Raw genomic sequence first — 23,666 nt, 5'->3', positions numbered from 1 at the left:
CTTTACCTTCTTGAGCTGCAAGATCCCTAATTGTATGTGGCTTTTGGTAAATTCTCTTTGATTGGAGAAGACCCACCTGGGATTTGAAGATGAAAAGTAGTAACATAAAAATACTACAGCTGATTAGGTTAGGTGTTTCAAGTTCCACTGGAAAGAAAAGGAGAAGGGAGAGGGCAAGAAAGAAGGAAGAGGAGAAAGAGAGAGAAGAGGAGAGGAAGAGAGAAAAAGAAAAAGGAAGGAAGGAAAGAAGGCAGGCAAGTAGGCATTTAATTAAAAAAAAAAAAAAACACAGCAGGGGAGAGCCCTGGAAGGAAAGGTTCTGAAAAACCTAGAAAACCTTTCATTTTTTTCACGGTCCACCGCACTCACTTTGTGTGCCCCTTGTGGAAACTTCTTACGGAGGCGAAGGCAGCATTTGCAAGTACTGAAGGAAATGAAATTGGCGGGCCCCAGGCGCTGTCAGCCGTGAGCCAGGTGCGATGATGGCAGGCCCGGGAAGCGCCCCTTCCTCCCGCGCGGTGGGGCCAGCTCCCTGCAGGCTCTCTGCCCTCCCCGCCCCTCCCAGCCCGCAGCCTGCAGTCTCTTCCCAGTGCGCCGCGGGCCAGGTGAGTTGTGCATCCCGCTCATCACTTCATTCGCGGCGCCTGGGGAGCATTGTCCCGCCCCACACGGCCCGCACGGCCCCGCACGGCCCCGCACGGCCCCGCCTCGCCGCGTGCCACTGAGAGCTTGATAAATGGCTTGTGCGCCCCGTGCCCACACCTCGTTCACGTCCTCAGTCCGCAACAGTGGGACCTCCGCCCATGGAGGTGAACACATACCTGGAGCTCTACCTGGACCGATGCGCTGCCCAGGTGAGCCGGGAAACTACTGTCCCGGAGTCAAGGCCCCCGCCCTACTGCTGAGCGCCAAGGCGAAACACGACGGAGTTCCCTTTGCTTCCCCTAGTGTTTTCTGGCTACCACGGGGCTCTGCCTCGCTGAGGGAAAGGTAGACTCCTATTCCGCTCAGCACTGGTACTTACTTGAAGCTATGGCAGCGTTTGATGCCAAAGTTAGGCTAAAGAAAGTCTCCCTGGGGGAGTTGTTGGTTATGGGGTTTACGAAAATGTGAACTGTAGGCACCTGTGGCTTCCATCCTTAAGAGACGGGGTCTTGCTATGATGCCCAAAGTGGTCCTGAATTCCTAGGCTTAAGTGAAGAAACCATGAAGAGGAATTAGGGCCCATTTGTCCCCATTTTTCTTAGGGTGGGAGTGGGGATGGGGAGATGGGGTCTAAAATTATATAATTCAACATAAAACAGCCGTCAGAAATCTTGTTTCAAGATAATAACTTCATGTTTCTAAGCAAGTTCTTTGAACAAGTCACCCCTGCCATCTGCTGGTCTTGTCATAATAGAGCAGTCCGATAGGATCCAGCCAGATATTGTGTTAGTTGAGGGAGCTTGGTCACCCAGAGGATGCAACATGACGCATGTGATCATTCAGTTGTTCTGTAAGCAGGGCTCAAAATCCAGATCCCAGGTGTGTGCCTTGTGTAAAGCAGGTGGTAATGCGTGGAACAATGGAACACGTTTTTACATCAGCTGCTGCCCTCAGGTGCTGGGTAATGGTAATTGAGCAGCTTCCCTGGGCTGGAAACAGAATACATTGATTTAAACTATTCTTAACATTTCAACTTCAGTAACTTTTCCTATTGTAAATTACATAACTAGAATGTCCTCTTATCGGTCCTTTGACAAAAAAAAAATACACTGGGTTATTGGTGTTATTTGGTGAGTCTTGATTAGTAGTTAAGACTATTTTCATATTTTATAAAATATGAAATTAAAATTCAGTTATTTAAGTCAACTTAATAATTGTTTATAATTAACAAGTAGTACAGTGAATCTAGTATACACTATTTAGAACATGGTTGTTCAATTGTCTCTATTACAAAATTGGATTTAAAGAGTGGCAACTTGGGTGTGATGGTGCACACCTGGAATTCCAGTGGCCTGTGAGGCAGGAGGATCACAAATTCAAGGCCAGCCTCAGTAGCTTAGTAAGGCTCGAAGAAATTAATGAGACCCTGTTTCAAATAAAAAAGGGCTGGAGATATAGCTTGGTGGTAAAGCACCCCTGGGTTCAATCCCCAGTACTCCCTCAGAATTCTGACAACCACCAAAAACACTTCTAGGTCTTTAACTGAAGTTTTAAAAACATTTTGTGATAAGTATTCTTTCTATATTTTAAGATACTTTCCTGTTATTGTTTTGTAATCTGTAATGCTTTTTTGGGGGGGGGGGTGTAGGGGAATTTAATCCAAGCATCACAGCTATATCCTCAGCCATTTTTTTTTTTTTTTTTTTTTTGGAGACGGGTCTAAGTTCAAGACTGGCCTTGAACTTGTAATCTTCTTGCCTCAGCCTCTGAAGTTGCTAGGAGCTGCCTGTAATAGAATCTTAATGATACTTTAAAGAAAGATGCAGGGTATGAATAGAAGCCATCTTGAAATGCCTCAGGCTTAACACAATGCCTGCCTGTCATAGTGCTATCCCTTTGGTGTTTAACATGCTGTTTTGTCTGTTGTGTTTTGTCTGTTTTGGGAACTGCCTAGGATGACCTTGCCCTACCGGTGTCTCCCCTGTTCAGCCCAGTTGTACCTTATGAGGGGTACTTACCTAATCCATCCAATTCAGAGATTGCACTTAGTTCTCAACTTGAAGTCGGAGAAACGTCCGGTGATTTCTCATCTGTGGATCTTAGCTTCCTACCAGATGAACTTACCCAAGAAAATAAAGACCAGACTATCCTTAAAAGCAAGTGTGAAACTGAAGAAAATTGTAAAACTCGACAAAATAGCTTGCCATTACCCAGCGAACAGCTGAGCGTAAAAAGCAGCAGTTTATCAAATTCCCATTCACATCTGCACCCTGGTAGTGCTGATTCAATCTGGCTCTCTTCTGAGAAAACAAACTCTGACACCTTGCCTCTGTCATCTATAACTCCCATGACTCCAGTGACCCCTCTTTCAGAATGTTCTGGAATTGTGCCTCAAATACAGTAAGTGTTGCTTTTAAATAGATGCTACTGGGTATGCATATTATATTCCTGAATGTGATGACAATTTCAGAATGATAATGTATGGGAGAGAATTTCAGATTTCATTATTAAATATTTCCTAATGGATTATGGCTTTAGACAGTTTGGTTATCTGTAAAAGGAAGTGCCAGTTCTTGATTAAGAGAGGGTCAAGGATTAAGACATTTTTGAAAGATTGTGTTGTTTACACTAAAGCACTGCTGTTAAATTGTGGTAAGGGTTGGCTATGAAGATGTAAAATTGGATTTGATTTGCAAATACTTTTGGAATTGTGGTTTCTGTTTTCAGGCATAGATCTAAAATTTAAAACTTTACTGATGAAATTTTAGAAAAAGCTATTTACTACTTCACTTTGGGATTGCACACTTTATTAGGGACCATGTTACTATATACTTCACTTTGAGAAGTTTCTATGGCACAACCAATGAAATGAGGGAGGTAATAAGTTGTTTCATTTTTATTATTTATATCTGATATAATTTTCTAAGTTATTTCTTTAGGAACATAGTTTCCACCGTAAACCTGGCCTGTAGACTGGATCTGAAGAAAATAGCTTTGCAAGCCAAAAATGCAGAATACAACCCAAAGGTAAGATTTCTGAGTTTTCTTTCAACCAGTAGCTTCTCTTTAGATTTACTTTCCTTCATATGATTATAACTCACTTTAAAAAAAAAAAACTAATGAAAAGCTTCTGCAACTCAAAAACGTTAACTATCTACAAGTTATGAAAGATGATCTTTGGTGGTACATGACTGTAATCCCAGCTACTCTAGAGATTGAGGCAAGAGGATCACAAGTTCAAGGCCAGCCTGGGCAATTTAATGAGACTGTCTCAAAATAAAAAGGACTGGGGATGCAGCTCAGTGGTAGAGCACCCTGAGTACAATCCCTAGTACCATAAAATCATCAACATCATCATATTCTCTGTGCTGAATGAAGTAGTAATTGAGTAGTTCCTAAAAATTAATCTTTTCTTTGACATTCAAAAATATTTTTCAGTCTATTTTCAGCTTTCTTAAAATGCCATTATGTTTCTGGAAATACATTCTAAATGTTGTCTCATCTAGCTGACACTTCTATTTTTCCATTTACAGTTTCTCTTAGTTGAGAAAGCTAAATTAAAATTTAATCTTATACTTGCTAATGTAAGAAATAAACTTGCCAAAGTTTATTAAACTAAATTCTTTTTGTGCCTTGCCAAAGGCAGGCATGATCTTTTCAATGATCAGTTTACCTCGGGGGAATTGGATTTGTTAAGCCCATCAACATTTACTGATTTTTATTTTTGTTTCCAGGCTCTGTACTTAGGAGTATGAATATAAGAAATACCTGGTTCCTACCAAGAAAAAGTTCACTGGCTTAGGTAGTGGAAGATTTAGTCAAATGAAAAAGACCACATTAGTGTGAACCCAGAGTCCTTGCAACTACTTCTGGATTAACTTTCTTTTGCTGTTGTAGTATTGTTGCTGATATCTAAATTTAATGTTACCTAAGTGTTACCCAAATACAATATAGCTGACCTTTTAGTTCATATTGCTGGCTATGAAAAGGAAACGGGTAGAATTCCTATGACTACAGCAATGATTAATAACATGATTGAAAAAATCAGCATCTTGCCTACATTCCCTCCCCTCATTTCTTTTTGGAGGACATATAGCCTCTTTTGACATTCAAAAATATTTTTCAATCTATTTTCAGCTCTCAGAATTTATACTTGACTCCCAAAGAAATTCTTGCTTAGCACTTACACTACCTTAGAAATTTAGCAAAATGAATGGTAAGGCTATTACCTTTAAGTAATAAATACCTGAAAAACATTAGTAGGACTTGATCAATTCTGTGTTAGTGTTGACTTGGGTTTCAGCTAAATGGGGAGAGTAGAGTTGGGAAAGTGTCTGTGAGGGCCAGCAGGAGAGACGGGTCATTTAATGACATGTGGAGGACCAATAGGTCTCAATTCTCAACAGCATCAGCCTCACCTGGAGAGTTTGCCAACTTTAAGAACTATGGAAGGCTGACAAAGCAGCCTTTTCCTCCTTCATCAGGATGTCTGTCATTATATATATTCAGTTCTGTATTTTGGTTACCTGGGTACTCTCCTGAGTTTTGGCACACCTGTAATATACTATACTTGAACTTTTCCCAAAATCCTTTGTGGAGGGGAGTACATCAGCATAACAGTCTGATTAGTTGTGACTTTATATCCTAAACATACCATTTTCTGTATAATATTGGAAGTTAAGTAACCACTTAGTTTCCTTGTGTACTAAGTGAGGATAATGATGGACTCAGTCTGGTCATGAGGATTAATGAGAGATAACCTGTAAAGTTCATAATGCGGAACCTGAAACATAATGGGCACTCAATTTTAGCTGTCACTATTTGTATTTTAGATTCTTTTATATTCTCAATCATTTTTGTAAATGATTAATAAACCATTGTTTGTTTTTTCCATCCAATCTGTTTCTTCAAGACTGTTTTTTTATCCATCCCAGGTTTTCAACTGAGCTAGTGCTAACTTCTAACAGGCTAATTCTTCTCTTGGTTCTGTGTACAGAGGTTTGCCGCAGTCATAATGAGGATCCGAGAGCCCAGGACAACAGCCCTCATATTTAGCTCTGGGAAAATGGTCTGCACAGGAGCCAAAAGGTATGAAGAACCACCCTCCACTGTTATAAGACAAACAACTTACTACGTAAAACAAGTGTAGCTATTAGTATAGCAAGCTGGGCTCAGGATGTAGCTCATTGATAGAGTGGCAGCCTAGAATATACAAGGCCCTGGATCTGATCCCCAGTATAGGGGATATGGGAAGCACATAGTGGGAGCAATGTTTTTGTTTTTTGTTTTTTGTTTTTTTTTTTCTGAATAGATCACACCATGAAATGCCAAATTCTGAGTTAAAAGAACTCAGTCTAATAATACTGAGTTATGTCCCACACATTACAGTCTGCCAGTTAAACTAAATCAAGTCCCCTAGACTTACCTGGGGAAGTATTATTACAATTTGTTTGTTTGTGGTCCTGGGTATAGAACCCACGGCCTTGCACATTCGAGGAAAGCACTCTACCAACTGAGTTATATCCCCAGCCCCTTTACAATTTATTTTTAAGAAGCATTAAAAAAACTATAGTAATGACAAAGCATATTTATTATAAGACTACAGAAGTCATCACGGTGGACTTTTCTCATTGCAGATAAATGGGTAGAATTTTCTAAATGAACATTTCTTGAGCATTAGCTCAGGAGGCATCACTGACAAGGCTTCTTTCTGGATCTCCTGCAGAAGAAGCCCTAGGCTAATATATATTCTTTCACCATAAAGCTAGCGGAAGGAATGCTTTTCCCTATAGGTGCTGGAAGATGTGTAGGAAGTTGTCTTCCTGGAAGGTTTTACCAATTTCTCCTTGCCTACAGATGTGCCAAGCATTAGTTTTCCCATAAATGCTGGCTATAAATGTTCAAATATGTTAAATTGATGGACAAAGTTATGTTTTAATATACATTTACTTGATTACTAGATTAAATATCATTTCATAATCATGTTAAATTGCTTAGTATGTATTTGGTTCAATATTATACCATATTTGTCTTTTGTTAATAGCTTATTTTTTGTACTTGGGATTGACCCAAGGGGTGCTTTACTACTGAGCTATATCCCCAGTATTTACTTTAAAATTTGAGACAGGGTATTAAGTTGCTAAGCCTGGTCTTGAATTTGTGATCCTCCTGCCTTAGCTACCTGAGTCACTGGGATTATTGATGTGTGCCACTGTGCCCAACTTTTTGTTGATAGCTTTTTATGGTTAAGTTTTCATTTTATATATATATTTTTTTCTCAGATTACTTTTGTGTTTTATGGTGACTTTTTAAAGTGCCATTAAAATTTTGGGGTGCATATATAGTCTATCCAATTTTTCTGGTTTGTTTAGTTTCATGCTTGGGAAGGCATTCCCCTTGCACAACATTATATAAAGATTTCCATATTTTCTTGTCTTTTTCAGGTCCTGCTTTTTACTAGGGAAAGGGTAGCTGACATTTTGATTCTCATAGAGCTTTCTCTAGATGATGGGAATACTCTGTATCTGCTGTCCAGTGGAATAGCCACTCATCACATGTGGCTGTTGAGCACTGGAAATAGAACTAGTGCAACTGTAGGACTGAATTTTTAACTTGCATTCATCAGATGGAGCAGACCTAGAATTCTGTCAATATAAAATGACTTCTCAAACCATTAGTCAGTGCCCATATACATTCTGACTCTGTTCTCCCTCCAGCTTTTTTATATTTTTTTACATGTATCTGAATAAACTTCTGGACTTTCTCTTCAATTGATCTATGGATCCCTAGTCCCAGAAATCTCCATTTAAAAATTTTTATTGGACATTTATGCAAGATATTTGTAAGGGTGTTCATTTCAGCACTGTTAAAATGGGGGAAACCAAATTAAAAACCTGATGTTTTGATTTAAATTCAAAGTAAATTGCATTAGCTGTATACATGTATATTGAATTGGAAGGATGGACACATGTTGTTGGACTGGTTGTGGAGCAGGCAACTAAATTATAGGTTCATTATCCAACTTTCATTGTGAGATACGGTCATATTATGCACACATTCATGAATCTTTCCCCTCTGAATTTGGTTTCTAAAATCTGAGGTAAAAGCTTGGATAGTGAGATCAGTTAGAGAGATTTATTATCCAAATCTTTTGGGTTCTTAAGTTTTAAAGTAAGTTGTTGGGATTTGGTTAGTAAAAAATACCAGTGATGCAAAAAAATGTATCTAAACCTATTTAGTTATAATAGCAAGAGTAAAGAACACTGTATTTGCTTGGGAAGAGTGCAAAAGGTAAAATTTAAGTGGTTATTACTGTTGATGTGATTTCAAGGTTTTAAACACATTTTCTAATGTTTGTACAATGTAGACTTTCAACTGTTATTTGAATAGGAATGTTTTTTGTACTGGGAGGCCAACTCGGCACTATCCACTGAGCAATATCCTCAGTCCCTTTTAATTTTTTGAGACAGGCTCTAAGTTGCTTAGAGCCTCACTAAGTTGCTGAAGTTGGTCTCAAACTTACAATCCTCATGCCACAGCCACTCAAGTTGCTGGTATTACAGGAATGTCCCACCTTGCCCGGCTTCAAGAGAAATTTATATGTGATGGTCACACATAGTATCTCAAACTACAGAACTATGTTAGTTCTTATAATTTGAATTCATTAACATGAGAAATGTAATGGGTCAGTTAGGCAAAATGTAGTTTTTCAAAATGGAAGTTAACTTTACCACTGGCGGAGGACATGGTCTTGTTAAGGACATTTCAGGAGTTAGAGGTGGATGAGAAAGTCTGAGCAAAATTGGGCAGGTTTAAATATATTGACATTTTTAGCATTTTATTACATAAAGACTCAAGACTATACCACTCAATTGGCACCTAAGCTTTCTTCCTTCTGGATTTTTTTTTCTTTTTAAATTTTGTCCTTGTTCCACCATAAATGCTACCCTAAATTTTAGAACAGATAGGTGGTTCTCAAGCTTCGAGCATCAGAAGCACTAAAGGGCTTATTAATACCAGTACGCGGGTCCCCCTGCACAGTGTCTGCATGTCTAAGGTGGAACCAGGGGCTTGGTCTCTCCAACAAGTTTTCAGGTGCTGCTGCTGATCTGAGGACACACACTGAGAACCAGTGGAATAGTTCAATTATCAAATAACACAAGTAAAAGTACCTTATATGGGACAGGTGAAGAATTAAGGGGGTTACAGCTGGTGAGCAGAGAAAGGGTTGGAAAGAAAAATGGAAAAAAAATTGCTTTAGCATATTCTAAAAAAGCAATCGTACCTACTTGTCTTGTTTTAAATTAAGACAATTTATGGTTCAGTTGAACAACTGTACATTGTATCAGACCTTTGACAAGATACTAGGAACAGAATTATGAGAGGTAGGTTCTTCTGAAACCTACAGTTACATAGCACACACTGAAAGGTAAAAATGGCATAAAGAGTAAAAATAAGAATGATGTAAATATGGCACAAATATTAAAGGGGACATGGTGTTAAGATGTCTTTAATCATATTTGTCTTTCCCCAGTGAAGAGCAATCTCGACTAGCAGCAAGAAAGTATGCTCGTGTGGTGCAGAAGCTTGGGTTCCCTGCCAGATTTCTCGATTTTAAAATTCAGAACATGGTTGGAAGCTGCGACGTGAGATTTTCCATCAGGCTGGAGGGTTTGGTGCTAACCCATCAGCAGTTCAGTAGGTATGACAAAACTGTTATAGAGCTTAACTTTGCATTTACCAAGATTTTGAGGTTTCATTGTGGGCTATTTATATATAGGTGTTTTTTTGTTTGTTTTTTTGTCGTTGTTGTTTGCTTTGGATACCGGGGATTAAACCCAGGGGTGCTTAACCACTGGGCAACATCTCCAGCCCTTACGTGTTTTTTTGTTGTTGTTGTTGTTGTTTTTTTTTTTTTTTTTTTTTTAATTTTGATTCAGGGTCTCTCTAAGTTGCTAAGGCTGGCTTTGAGCTTGCAATCCTTCTGCCTCAGCCTCTGAAGCTCCTGGGATTACAGATAGGCACTGCACTCTTAGCATATAAAGTATTAGAGAAAGCAATTATCAAAAGAGGGGGAGGCACAGTAGGTTAGATGGTTCAGATGCTGTGTCTGAGTCCTTATGGATCCACATATAAGCCCTTTCTTTTGAAAAAGTGGTTCTCATGCTTAAATTGTGTAGTGATCACCTCTGTCCTTATTAGAGTCTACATTCCTGGCTGGGCTACATCACCAGAGACTTTAAGTCCTAAAAAGCTCACAGGTGATGCCAGTGTTCCTGGTCAGAGGCCTTTGGTTTGAGACCCACTAGTTGACAGACTTAAAAAATAGGCACACGAGACTTGGATGGCAACAGCAAGAAATGAAGGGGTGCAATACCGGTTAGGCAAGTAGGAAGGGGTTACAGCTGGTGAGCAGAGAAAGGGTTGGAGAGAAAAATGAAAAAAAAAATTGTTGTAGCATATTCTAAAAAAACAATCGTACCTACTTTTGTTTTGTTGGGGGTGGCTCTTTTGGTGACTATAGCTGTATCCTCCATCACAATGTTGTCTTTACTGTATTTTACTCCCAAGGAAGTCTCCAGCCCTTCATGTCTTCTTCACACCTAACTTTGTTTGAACCACCATTTTTTTTTCCTTCTGACCCTACCTGCTTTGGCCCTCAGAGCAATGCTGGGGGTTGACAGACCAATGCCAAATCCCTCTACTCCTTTGGCTATGCACCTGGGCCAACGCATCTAACTTGGCTTAGAATCACAAATGCTTTTAAATTCTCTTGATCAAGCTTGAAATTAAGTTCTTTCATTCAAACATTTTACCTTCTCTTTGCCAGTGAACACTCAGTCTGTTTAATAGAGTGGATGGGGATAGTGGAAGTCATGCTTTTCTTAACCTTCATTAGTTTTTCTTTTAAAGATGATCTCAACAGAAGTTTAAAAATTGCTGGGTTTTTCATTCTAAGATTTAGCTTTTATGATATGCATTAGTCAGTGTTTTTCACATGAGACTTGAAGAATGACTCAGTTAGGATGGTCAAGAAATTGGCAGGAGTTTAATATCCTCAGTCTGTATGGAATATTTTCTTAACGAAAACTACTCCTTTTCTCTGCCTTAGCCCTTATTTATTTTCAGAGAAGGGAATTGAATCGGAGGCCTTGACCACTCGGCTATATTCCCAGCCTCTCTTTTAGAATGAAACAGAATAAACTAAATAAATAATTAGGAGTTCATTATGCTGGTTACCTTACAACCATGATTTTGAAGGTAAATGATCTCTCTTGGAATTACTGAACACTGCCACTGCAGTTCACCATTTACACACCAAGGTCTTGTTTACTTTTTCCCCCTAAGATTAAGTTGGAAGATAAGATGAAAACTTTCCTTCTGTCTCCCCAGCCTTCATCTTCTTGGCCTGGACCTCAAAGCTCTGGAAGGATTTTCAGGACTCAGCTAGTATCATGGTCTCTTGAAGACCAGGAAGCAGAAAGTGGATGGGAATCCTGATATTTTCTGCAGTAAGGCAGAGTGGTGTTCCAGAGGAAAGGTCTACCATGGTGAATTTCATGCCCTACACAAGGCTCACATCACAACTGCAGTGCATCTTTCTGGTGCTAATAAGAGGTTTCACATCTGTTATGGATTTTATTCATTGTAGAACTAAACAGAGCTTCTCTGTGTGGTCTGGGTTTACCCTTTAAATGCAAATATTCATGTACATTATATCAGATTTCTTTTTTCTATTCATTAGCCATTGTTTTGAGAATAGTTTTACTTCATCAGCATCCTTTTTTTGTTCTAATTAGTTGTACATGACAGCAGAATGCATTTCCATTCACTGTACACAAATGGAGCCAACTTTTCACTTCTCTGGTTGTACACGATGTAGAGTCACATCATTCATGCAATCTTACATGTATCTAGGGTAATGATGCCCATCTCATTCCACCATCTTTCCTGCCCCAGTACCCCCTCCCCTCACTCCCCTCTGTCCAATTCAAAGTTCTTCCATTCTTCCCAGGTGCACTCCCCTGCCCCTCCCATTATGGATCAACATTCACTTATCAGAGAAAACATTTCATCAGCCTCTTCTTATCTCCTGACTTCCATGTGGGCAGCTTCTCAACCTCTTTATGGACTCTGTCCTGTTTGGACTGGGGTATAGAGAGGTGGTTTTTAAGTCCTATCATCTTTTGCCCCATAGAAGCCAGATTATATTTGGTAGTAATATGAATGAGTTACTATTCACAGGAACAAATTCTGAATTTTACAAACTCGGGATAGTTTAGTTATCTTTCTTTACATAGTAATTGTCCAAAGAAAAATCACTGGTCTAGAAATTTTTAGGCCCTATCTGGGCCAAAAAACACTAAAGTTTTTGATTATTAGGAACTTGGAAAATCCAGAAAATTGTATTCATGTACTGTTATTGGCAGGCTTTTGTTGAAAGGTGAACTTTAATCAACAAGATTATAATACATTAAATCTGATGCCCTAAATTACCTCAATTTCTAATAACCTAGGCTGACTTGAAAATGAAAAAATATAACCAAAAATTCTGTTCTTGACTGCCAGAAGTGTCTATACTCGGGGTTGGAGTATAGCTCATTGGGTAAATGCATGCACAAGACCCTGGGTTTGATTCCCCAGTATTGTATGCCAAAAAAAAAAAAAGTGTCCTCAGGATACTACTTTTATCAAGATAACTAAAAGTACTTTTTTCTTTTTGTTTTTTTTTTTTTTTGGCTTTTAAAATAGCACTTATTTACAATTGCTTAATATACTGGGTCTTGAATGTTTGTGGAAAGTAGCTGAATAGTGCTATTTTTAACATTTTCCTTTTTTGTCTTAATAGTTATGAACCTGAACTGTTTCCTGGCCTTATTTATAGAATGGTAAAACCACGAATTGTGTTGCTTATCTTTGTGTCTGGGAAAGTCGTGTTGACAGGTAGGTTCTAAAATTATTTTCTGACTTTCACAGAATTCAATAGCTATGTATATGCTTTGCTTTTCCTTTTTAAATAGCTTTCTAGAAGGTAATTTCTTACTATAGAATATTGGTAAAATGGGATTTATAAAGTAATATAACACCACCTGGTGGTCCCAATTCCTAAAACAATATGGCTTTTTTTTTCCTGGGTGTCATTTTGAGGGGTGGTGTATGCACATAGCTCAGCAGATGAGTATTTGCCTAGCATTCACAAGGTCCTGGGTTTGAACCCCAGTACTGTATGCCAAAAAAAAGTGTCCTCATGATAACACTTTTATCACACATACACACATATTTATATATATTTTCATCTTTACATTCAGTCCATTTTATTGATTTTACTAATAAGTAGCTTAATAAGTAGCTTGTTGCTTACTAATAAGTAGCTTGATGCATACTTATGATGGCTTTTAATGGCTAAACAATGTTCTAAGATGGGTCAGCAAGCCTTTTCCATAAGGGACCAATAATTTGTGAGCCATGGGACCTCTCTTGGAATTATTGAATTCTGCCACTGTAGTACAAAAGCAGCTATGGAAACCACACAAAGAATAGGCTTGTATATTTTTTTGTGAATTTCATAGAATTTATGAATAGGCAAGTGCTATACCACTGAGCTACATCTCTAGTCCTTTGTTGAGACGGGATGTAACTAAGTTTCCCAGGCTGGCCTCAAACTTGCAACCCTCCTGCCTCAGTCTCCCAAGTATTTGGGATTACAGGTGTGGATCACTGCCCCCAGCTTCTCCTTAAAAACATAACCATCCTTCTTAGCTCACAGACTAACAAAAATAGAGGGCTGACTTTGGCCAGCAGACCTACATTTCCTGACCCCTATTCTAGCAAGTTGTTGAGTCAATATTATTCTCAGTGTCAGATACTTGAACAGCTTTTTTGTTTGCTACCTATAAATGGCACAAACATTTGGTTATTTTAATTTGTACAGAATTATTAGTGTGGACACTGAGAAATGGAACTTCTGAGGATATGACTGCTTTCAAGGTTCTTAGTACAAATTGCCAAATTCTTTTAAAGGTATACAATGGTTTTCCTGTATCATACATTCCTGCCAGCGATGTATCTAAGTATCTTTTGCCAAACCCTCAGCAACACAAAAAAAGTAGAAAACTTTTTAAATTATGTAAGTGAAATGATCTTACTACTTTAACATTACTAGTAATCAGAAATAGAAATTGATGGCTTTTCAACATCGCCAATAAGTAGTATTTTTTCATGTAAATAGTGTGTACATAATATACCCTTTTGTCAAGTTTTAGTTATTTGCCCCCCTTGGAATTTGTTCTAATTCACCATAATCTTAAAGATATTTGTGAATTTCTTCCATTAATTAATTATTATTATTATTTTGATACTGGGGATTGAACTTTGGTGCTTTACCACAGAGCAACATCTCCAGTCCCTTTTAATTTTTTGAGACAGGGCCTCATTAAATTGCTTAGATTGACCTTGAACCTTCTGCCTCAGCCTCCAGAATTGCTAGATTACAGGCATGTACCACCACACCACTAGGCTCCCCTTAATTGATTTTTTTCAACCAATTTTTACATAAAGAAGGCTTTAAAAAATTCTTGAGGTAAATGATTGAATTTCCATGTAATTTCACCAAAGTTTGCTGTTTTTGCCTAGTTTTATCTGACTTTTTTTGTATTTTACTCTTCTCCCAAAATGAATGTAGGTTTATAAAGCATGAGCCAAATTTGAGTTTCACATCCCACTCCCAAATAACCACCCAAATCGATGTTGCACATTCTTATTTTCTTTGTGATTTTTGACTTTTATTTTTTCATGTGGGTCTGTTTCTGCCTATTGCAATCCTACTGCATTTATCCTCATGAATCTTTAATTCTTGTGTTCTTTATACCTGATAGAAAGATCCAATTTCCTCTCCTTGTTTCTCTATCTTTCTTATCACCTCTTGCAGTTACTCTTCCAAAAAACTTCATCCCTTCTTTAAAAATTAAGATTTTTGTGCTAGGAATAGTAGTACATACCTGTAATTCCAGCAATTCGAGAGGTTGAGGCAGGAAGATCCCAAGTTCAAGACTAGTCTCAGAAACTTAGCAAGGCCCTGTCTCAGAATAAAAAAATAAAAAGAGCTAGGGATGTAGCTTAGTGGTGAAGTGCCCCTGGGTTGAATTCCCAGTACTCACTCACCCCAAGATTTTTGTATTACCTGAACTAAGAAAAATTGTTGTCAACTTGGCATCCAGCAGAATGGAATGTTTGTTTTAAAAAGTCTTTTATAACTCTCATAAGGTTATATAGTTTGCTCTTTTAGAAATAACTGTCTTCAAAGCAGGTAAAGCCTATTTGGAAACTTGATTCTTTTGCCTAGAGCAAAACTACAGTTCCTCAGATGTCACAAATTTAGATTCGGGAGTATTGGGACTTCCCAGTGACTAGCATGTATATCCTAGAGGAAGGGGAAAGCCTGCTAAGTAAATTGAGTAGTACTGATACTAGAGGCATATATAGATCCTATTTAATAGGAAGAAACTTTTCAAGATTTTTTGGAAGTATACTTTCACGTATATTGTGTGTATCATTATGAATCAATCTCATTAAATGTACACGTTGCCACATACAGACTAAAGTTCCTATTATAGATTTCTTTAAATATTCTCAGATCAGTTTTCCATGGCCAGATGCACACCTATAAATCCCAGTGACTTGGGAGGTTGAGGCAGGAAAAAAAATGGCTTTCCCACTTAACCTAAATTTAAAAAACTCATTTACACATTTCCTGCAAGTTCCAAATCACAAGTTATGTCATTACTACAGAATCCTGAAGAGCAAACAAATGTACATCCTTAAAACTTGTGTAAGCAAACTGGGTATGTTAGTTAGCACATGCCTATAATCCTAACTCTTCGAAAGGCTGAAGCAGGAGGATCATAAGTTCAAGGTTTTTAGCAAAACCCTATCAAAATTAAAAATAAAAATGAGTGGTGATATAGCTACATGGTAGAGCGCTTGCTTAACATGCTGCAGGCCCTGGGCTGGATTCCCCAATACACTCAAAATCTTGTGTTAAGCAAGTAATTCCGATTTTTTTTTCTTTTCAGGGCTTGGGGATCATATTCAGAGCCTCATGCATACCAGGCAACGGCTCTACCAGTTCACAGCCCTAAATTTCCTCATTCTTTGCACCATTATACCCAGCTTTCTTAACACAATTTCTTCATCCTTGCAAATGTGGATCATCACTTTTGTGAAAGAGGGGATGAATATTTTAACTGAAATTCAAATTGTACTATTGGGAAGTAAAGTCAATCCATGACTTACTACTAACTTGATGGATAGTTATCATTCATTGGGTTTTTACCTGTTAATGCCATATATTGTCTTTTGTTTATACCATATTGTCTTAAATTACTTTTGCTTAGAGCTACAAGATGTAGGCTACTTTCCCCTCAACTTTAGAGATGAATGTTCCTTATTCATTAACCTTAGTTACCTACATTCCTCTAAAATGTAAAAGAATTAAAAACTGAAGAGCCCAATTTAGGGCAAGTAAACATCCAGGAAAAGGGACCAAGGCAGCCTCTTTGTAGCCTTGCCTGTAAGCAGAAGCTGGGATGCTTGGATAGGGTGCTCAACAGAGTCCTAGAGGCTCACATGTGGCCTCAGACACCATGGCAAGATCAGGTCTCAGCAGAGATGTTTTGAAAGTATGGTCTCAACAAGAACAAATATTTTGCCTAGAAAATTTTCAAGTGTTGAAGTTACAAATTCACTCTGAGTTTGCAGAAAATGATTCCCAGCCTTTCCTTAGAATTATAAAACACCAGTGTGCATAATACAAATGTGTGGCTACTTGAAACCACTGTATCACATGCCACTTGCAGGGCCTTAGGATTTCATTGTTATGGGTATTTAACCCAGGGGCATTTTGCCATTGAGCTATATCCTCAATTATTTTAATTTAGGAAGACAATAGGGTCTCATTAAATTGTTTAGGGCTTCATTAAATTGCTGAGGCTGGCCTCAAACTTGTGATTCTCCTCTCAGCCTTGGGAGTTGCTGGGATTACAGGATTGTGCTATAGTTCCTGGCTTAGAAAATAATAACCCCTGTAAAATTCTCACTCCCAAGATGCCAAAGCTGCAGCCACCATGTCCTAGGGCTACATCTGAATGTTCTAATAAAAAGTGAGCTAAGGACAAAAAGGCCCTGCTATGCTCCTTGATCATCATCTCATGTTGTTGCAGATAGCAGTGGTACCTGGGATGAGATTACACTGTTTTCTCTCATTTTCTGTTACTGATGTGATATTAAGGACCCAGGTTTCTCCTCAGACCACAGAAATAGCCTCACTATTAATAAAAAATTAATAGCCTCATTATTCTGCTGGAATAATATACAAGAAACAGCAAATAAGTCAACTTTCACTTCTGAGATCAGGTGTAATAATTAACAGGTGTTGGGCACTCATGCCAGCACCGTGATAGCAACTTGTACATGGGGTCTATTTATCTCTGAGTTTGAACTTTACACCTGTTTCCTCTCCTATAAAATGGAGACAATGGAGAAATTTAGTAACCTTAACAAGGCCAACCAGCTCTTTAGAGATCTGTGATAACACCTGTATGGTCTCCTGTGTGCTTCTTTTCTAATTCCTGTCAGCTGAGGGAATGATAAATACTTAGTGGTGAGGGGGAGCAGGTGTGATGGCAAGATGTACACTGGAGACTGACCAGTTTGCATCCAGGCTCTGCCATTTATCAGCCACATGACTTCAGAGGAATTTAAGTTTTCACTTTTTGGTTTTCATATGTGTAATGCAGGTAACCATAGAATCTCCCTAAGTAAACAGGAAGCAGAAAACAGTGCCCACATATGGTGTAAACATTAGCTGTTAGGATCTTTGATAAACCTAGCTGGGTGTGGTTGTGCACACCTGTGATTCCAATGGCTTGGGAGGCTAGGGCAGAAGCATCACAAGCTCAAAGCCAGCCTCAGCAACTTACTGAGGCCCTAAGCAACTTAGCAAGATCCTGTCTCAATAAGACCTGGTCTCAAAATAAAAAGGTCTGGGAATATGGCTCAGTGTCCCTATGTTCAATCCCCAGCACAAAAAAACAAAACAATCCTACTCTCCTGGTTGTTTCCATAAAGTTGAAAAAGACTAGAATTTAGTTATGATGCCTTGCTCTGATGGGAACAGGATGTCTAAAGAGGATTTAGTAAAATGCTTCACATTTACTTATTTCTTTCCAAAATAAAGGACTAAGAAGCTGGGTCATTGTTACTGAGGGTCAGCCTCAATAGCTCAATGATTCTTGGAAAATAGGTCAGGAACAGCAGGAAAAGGGCAGAGCTGATGAATGAGTGGGCCAGAGGGAACACAGCAATCATACAGCAAGTTGGTATGTACTATAAAATGAGTACTCTCAGGAGTTTAATGCTACTTTTAAAAAATGTAAGATTTGAACTTGTGTGCACACAAATGTGGCATCACTTAGGGAAAATAAAATGGATAGTTCTACTCTTGGTAAGAATAGCATTGGGAAGTCCAAGTAGTATTGGAGATTGATACATGGGCTGGCTAAGACATGAAAATGTGCTGGCAACCCTTATTGACAAATGACATGCTTATTTTGGGGTGCATACCAGGTATTTGTACTGTTAGGTGCTGAGGATCCAACTTAGTATCTGGCAGGAACCCAGCCCTGATGAAGGAGACATGCAAATTACGTGACAATGGCTCTTACCAAGTAAGAAGTCAGGTACTTGGACCAGCTTTCCCAGCTTCTCTTATCTTGAAGTATATTCAAGGACAAAAAAAAAAAAAAGGTTTACAAAATGTTCTGGCTTCCAGAGAACTTTCCATAAACAATAATCATATAACCCTTATCACAACTCTATGATAAAGCCTATTGTACCTATTTTATGGGTAAGGAAACTAAAACTCAGAGGTTAAATAATTGCCTGTTATGTTAAAACAAGTAGAGTTGGCATTTGAGCCCTTACTTGATTTCAAAGCCAGCCCTTTCTCCAGTGTACCAGGCCATAGAATCTCCTTTCCACCTCTGTCACTAAGGTTAGGAATAGTGTTTATTCCCCACGGTGGCAGCATTACTGCCTACAGAAAAACAATGATATGATTTGCTTAAAAGGCAAGGGCCATATAATTAGTCTGGTGCTACAAATTGGGGGTTTGATTTGAATAGGATTGTAGAACAAATTAAAGTTCCCTTAAATTTTTTAAAATATTTTTTTGTAGTTGGACACAATACCTTTATTTATTTTTATGTGGTGCTGAGGATTGAACCCAGTGCTTCACACATGCTAGGTAAGTACTCTACCACTGAGCCACAATCCAGCCCCTCCCTTAAATTTTGATGTCAGCATTTCAGTGAGGAAATGTTTGACTAAAATGTTTGACTAGGGCTTGCGATGTAGCTCAGTGGTGAAGCACCTACTTAGAATGTTTCAGGCCCAGGATTTGATCCCCAGAAACATCCCCTCCTCCCTGCCAATTTTTTTTTTTTTTTTTTTTTTTTTTTTTTTTGGCTAAACTGGGCTGGAGTCATACCTCTGTGGTAGAACATGGTGGCTTAGCAATGCCCAAGACTCTGGATTTAATCCTTAACACCCCTCCTCCCAAAACTTGACTAAATTAACTAAATTCTCTGTTAACGCCTAGTTACCTGCCGCAGTCTTGGCTGGGCACAAGATCAAAAGGCACTCACAGCTTTGTAGATTCAAACAGCAATTCTTTATTCCCGAACTTACACCGGCCCTCTACAGCCACTTTCTGGGGAAATCCAAGTTCTGCCACTGCACAATTCACATCCCAAATACTTTCTCCATTCCATGAGAACTCAACTGGAACTCAGACAGCAGGATACGCCCTATTCCCAGCAGGAATAACCTTCAACCTGGAACTTCCCTAAACCCAGATTGTCTTAAACCCGGAACGCCTTAAACCCAAATTATCCTAAACCGGGATACTTCCTAAAACCTGCAGGATACACCCTAAACCTGGATCCACCCACGTCCTTGAGCAGGGTCACCTTTCCAAGGCAAGCCCATTTAATATGGGGTACGCTGGCAAGGAAATTTCGATGCGTTGTTCCTACTTGGCAATGGCCCTCAGCAGTTACCCGTATTAGAGATGCTTATTTGACCTTTGGTGTAAAGGAAGAAACTCTGATACATGACCTCTTCTACCATAGCGGCTATTTTTAAAAATAATTTTTTAAAGTTATAGATGGGCACAATACCTTTATTTTACTTATTTATGTGGTGCTGAGGATTGAACCCAGTGCCTCACACATGCAAGCCACAACCCCAGCCCACAGAAACTACTTTGATTTAGATAACTTTGATTTCTTGCTCTTTTCTCCAATCTATAAAATGAAGAAATTGCACAAGGTAGTTTTCCTACAGCCCATTTGTGTTTAAAGACACTTTCCTATGCTATAAAATAATGACCACTCCAGTGTCCATTCCCTTTTGGCAATGGGTGTTTTCTGGTTCCCAGGAGACTCTAGGTGGTATGTTCTTTGTGCTTGAATGTTATGCTCTGAGGCATGGTTTTAAAAAGTGTTATGGAGAAAAAGTACATCATTATTTAAATTGCTGCACCTGAACGCATTTCTCAGTGAAATGTAAAAAGGAGAGCCTTGGTTTCAGGTGGATCTTTTTGGTGGGGGGAGCGGGGGCGAGGAGTGGGGGGGGCATGTGGTAGTTTTGCTGTAACCTTTCTTCATTCTACATTAAGAAGGTTGTTCCAGACACACATGTACATAAAGCCAGAGACAAGGGGTTCTTTTACAGTAATCTTTTACTTCTTCCCCAACTCACTGTCTTAGTTTCTAAAGACATTGGTTTTATAAAAACCAAACTTTAGTACTGAAACCAAAATCAACTGAGTCTTTGCTGCAGAGGTACAGAGCTTATCTCTCTGCCCTCCCTACCCACATCTTTCAGGGTGGAGACACAAATAGTAAACTCCTCGGCAGTAAATAAATAACCGTTTGCTCTTGCCTCTTCCAATAAAAACAAAAACAACAACAAAAAAAAACCACTTAAAATTACATGAACTTTCTTTAAAGAATTTGAGGTGGAATTCATATAATAACAAATGCAACCACTTTAAAGTCAACAGTTCAGTGGCATTTCATACTTTCATAAAGTTGTACTTTGTGAATGTACCACCACCTCTAATAGCTTGGAGACATTTCCATTGTTTCAAAATCTGGGTCATTAGTTTCCCCCCATTCCCTTCTCCTGAGTCAGTTCCCCTGCCACCCCCTGTCTCAGTTGTCTCCATGGATTTACCTACTTTGGATATTTCACATAGATATAATCAGATGACCTTTTCTGTCTGGCTTTATTTAGAGACTCATCCATATTTTACCAGGTGTCAGCACTTCATTTCTTTTTATAGCTAATGTTCTATTATATATGTACTACAAATTTTTATCCATTCATTTATTGAAAGGCACTTGTTGTTTCCCACCTTTTGATTATTGTGAACAGTGTTGAAATGAAAGTTTGTTTTCAGTTTTATGGGGGTGTTTACCCCAGAGTAGAACTGCTGAATCATGTGTTAAGTCCTTAATTTCTTTTTTTTTTTTAATTATGGGGATTGAATCCAGTGGTGCTTCACCACTGAGCTACATCCCCAGCCTTTTTGTTTTTAAATTTTGAGACGGTTTCACTAAGTTGTTGAGGCTACTCTGGAAATTGATATCCTCCTGCCTCAGCCTCCCAAGTGCTGGGATTACAGGAATGTGCCATCACACCTAATTTCTTGAACCACTGGAGTTGAACAATTTTGCACTTCCATCAGCAACATACCAGAGTACTAATTCATTCTTGCAATCACTTGGGTTTTGTTTTTGTTTTTAAGAAAAATGTCTTATCCTTGATTCTGAATCCTGACAGCTGTGCTTCTCATCTCTGTTGGCACTCCTTTTTGGAATTCCCTCATTAGTACTATAAACCAGAAAACTTACCGGGTTTTCTCTTATGAAGCCTTCTTCTCTCCAAATTCATAGCTCTTAAGGAAGAATAGTACTAATTTTGGCTATTTTCCATTTCTCCTTATGCTAAATTTTTGTTCCTTTCATTAACCACCTTCCTTCCTGGCTTCCTGGCCACAAAAATGTCAGAAGTTTCATGATTAGCTATATAGACATCAGAAGTGCCATCATGACAGTACAATGTGTGCATATACTTTTGAAGGTGATGGGGTGGTGAGAGATAAGTAGGAACTGTTTGTTAACTTCTCAAGGGTGAAGACTAATTCATGTTTTTATCCCTATTAATGCTAGGCAGTATAATCAAAGATCCCTTAAAAGCTAAGACTAATGCTAATGGTGCAAAATTTCCAATTCCTTCCCATACACTGAAAATTTACACTCTAGAACAGCTCCACTCTGTCTAAATCTATTAGTCAAATTAGGGAATCAAGACAATAACAAGAGCACTTCAAAGGAAGTGCTCACAGTGCTGAAGAAGTCACTCTGGGGTTGTGTTCCTGGAACACTTATAGAACATTCTATAAGATGACACCCATATAGTGCAAGAGACTTCCAAGAGATTTCATCATATGCAAAGTAACTGGAGATTACACAATTAAATTTTAATGTTAAGAAAAGTTTGGTATTTTTATATTAAAGATTATATGAACATGGTTTTCTTTGTAGGTGCCAAAGAACGTTCTGAGATCTATGAAGCATTTGAAAACATCTATCCTATTCTAAAAGTTTTTAAAAAAGCCTAAGCCTGTTATTCAACATTATATTGATTGAAATATGTACATAAGTCCAGCATAGCAACAGCTGAACTCTTGCACCTTTAATTGTAGATGTTCAAGTTTATTTTGGCTTTTCACAGGGTGGTTGATTCTATGTGAGTAACCATGCTTAAGAAATGAAGAAAATTTCTTGCTTAAAATGACTCTTGAATCTTATCTTAAAAATTGAATAAGAAAACTGTTCTTAGAATTTAAGATTTAGGGCCTTATTAGAATATTTTAGCATGATTAATATTCAATTTTCTGCTTTTGTTAAATATGTAATACAGTAGCATGTGGTTTCTGAATATGTAGCAATGTATAAAATTGCAAATAACTGCATAAACTGATATCTATAATATCATTTAGCAGCATAGATTTTTTTCTTTTTAAAATATTGAGATTATCCTGACCATTAGATAAAGGGTACTATAAAGGATCCTGTGGGAATGCAAGTGAAACATGAAAAGTTTGAAGGCCAGGATTGGAGCTCAGTGGCAGAGCACTTGCCTAGCATATGTGAGGCACTGGATTCAAGACTCATGACCACATATAAATAAAAATAAAGGTCTATCAACTAAAAAATTAAAAATCTGAAACCTGACTCTTTTGTTTGAAATATCCAGAGAAAATTGTCACTTAAAAATCTCACTTTTGCGCTGGGACTGTGGCTCAGCTATACAGCACTTGCCTAGCATGTGTGAGGCCCTGGGTTCAGTCCTCAGCACCACATAAAAATAAGTAAAGGTACTGTGTCCAACTACAACTAAAAAATATTTTAAAAATCTCACTTTCAGGAACCATTCAGGTTTAGAGTAAGCCATTTTGGAAACAATACAAATTGTTTTCTGCATACTCTTAGACTCCATAGTAACTGTATTTAAGCAACCCAGATAAGACTGAGGATGGAAGTGCAAAGGGTACAGACTGAAGACTTAACTAGGTTGTAGCATCACCAGCATTTACAGAGATGTCGGGTTAACAGGGATGGGACTAACATTACCTACGTGGCATTGATTATGTCCTTCAAGAGACACTTCAGTCTCTCTAATGCAGAGACTGTATGTGATGGCTTCAGAACATCTCTTCATACCTAGGAGGCAGTTCTGAGTCTCTGTGGAACTTGGAGAGAATTCCTAACTAGAGTGTTCAGGGCAGTAGTCAGTGGCAATTCTACTGAAATAATCCTTGAAAATCAGTCTAAATGATTTGACCCACAAACCTACTTTTCTTTTTTATCCTGTAGTTTAGAGACAGTCGAACC

General features: G+C 38.4%; 1 protein-coding gene across 1 annotated transcript; it reads left to right on the top strand.

Annotated features, from left to right (window-relative positions):
- The first annotated feature begins 636 nt into the window (after window positions 1–636).
- Window positions 637–22,981, top strand: Tbpl2 (TATA-box binding protein like 2). The gene is made up of 7 exons (XM_005322878.3): window positions 637–854; window positions 2,600–3,045; window positions 3,585–3,672; window positions 5,642–5,733; window positions 9,179–9,346; window positions 12,494–12,588; window positions 22,314–22,981. Exons 1-7 carry the CDS (start codon window positions 804–806, stop codon window positions 22,388–22,390), a joined length of 1,017 nt encoding a protein of 338 aa, XP_005322935.3. The 5' UTR covers window positions 637–803; the 3' UTR covers window positions 22,391–22,981.
- The last annotated feature ends 685 nt before the right edge of the window (window positions 22,982–23,666 follow it).

The sequence above is a fragment of the Ictidomys tridecemlineatus genome, chromosome 5, assembly GCF_052094955.1.
Source record: "Ictidomys tridecemlineatus isolate mIctTri1 chromosome 5, mIctTri1.hap1, whole genome shotgun sequence".
Classification (NCBI taxonomy): Eukaryota; Metazoa; Chordata; class Mammalia; order Rodentia; family Sciuridae; genus Ictidomys; species Ictidomys tridecemlineatus.
The sequence above is the reverse complement of the archived record's forward strand: the minus strand, read 5'-3'. Positions and strand labels throughout refer to the sequence as shown.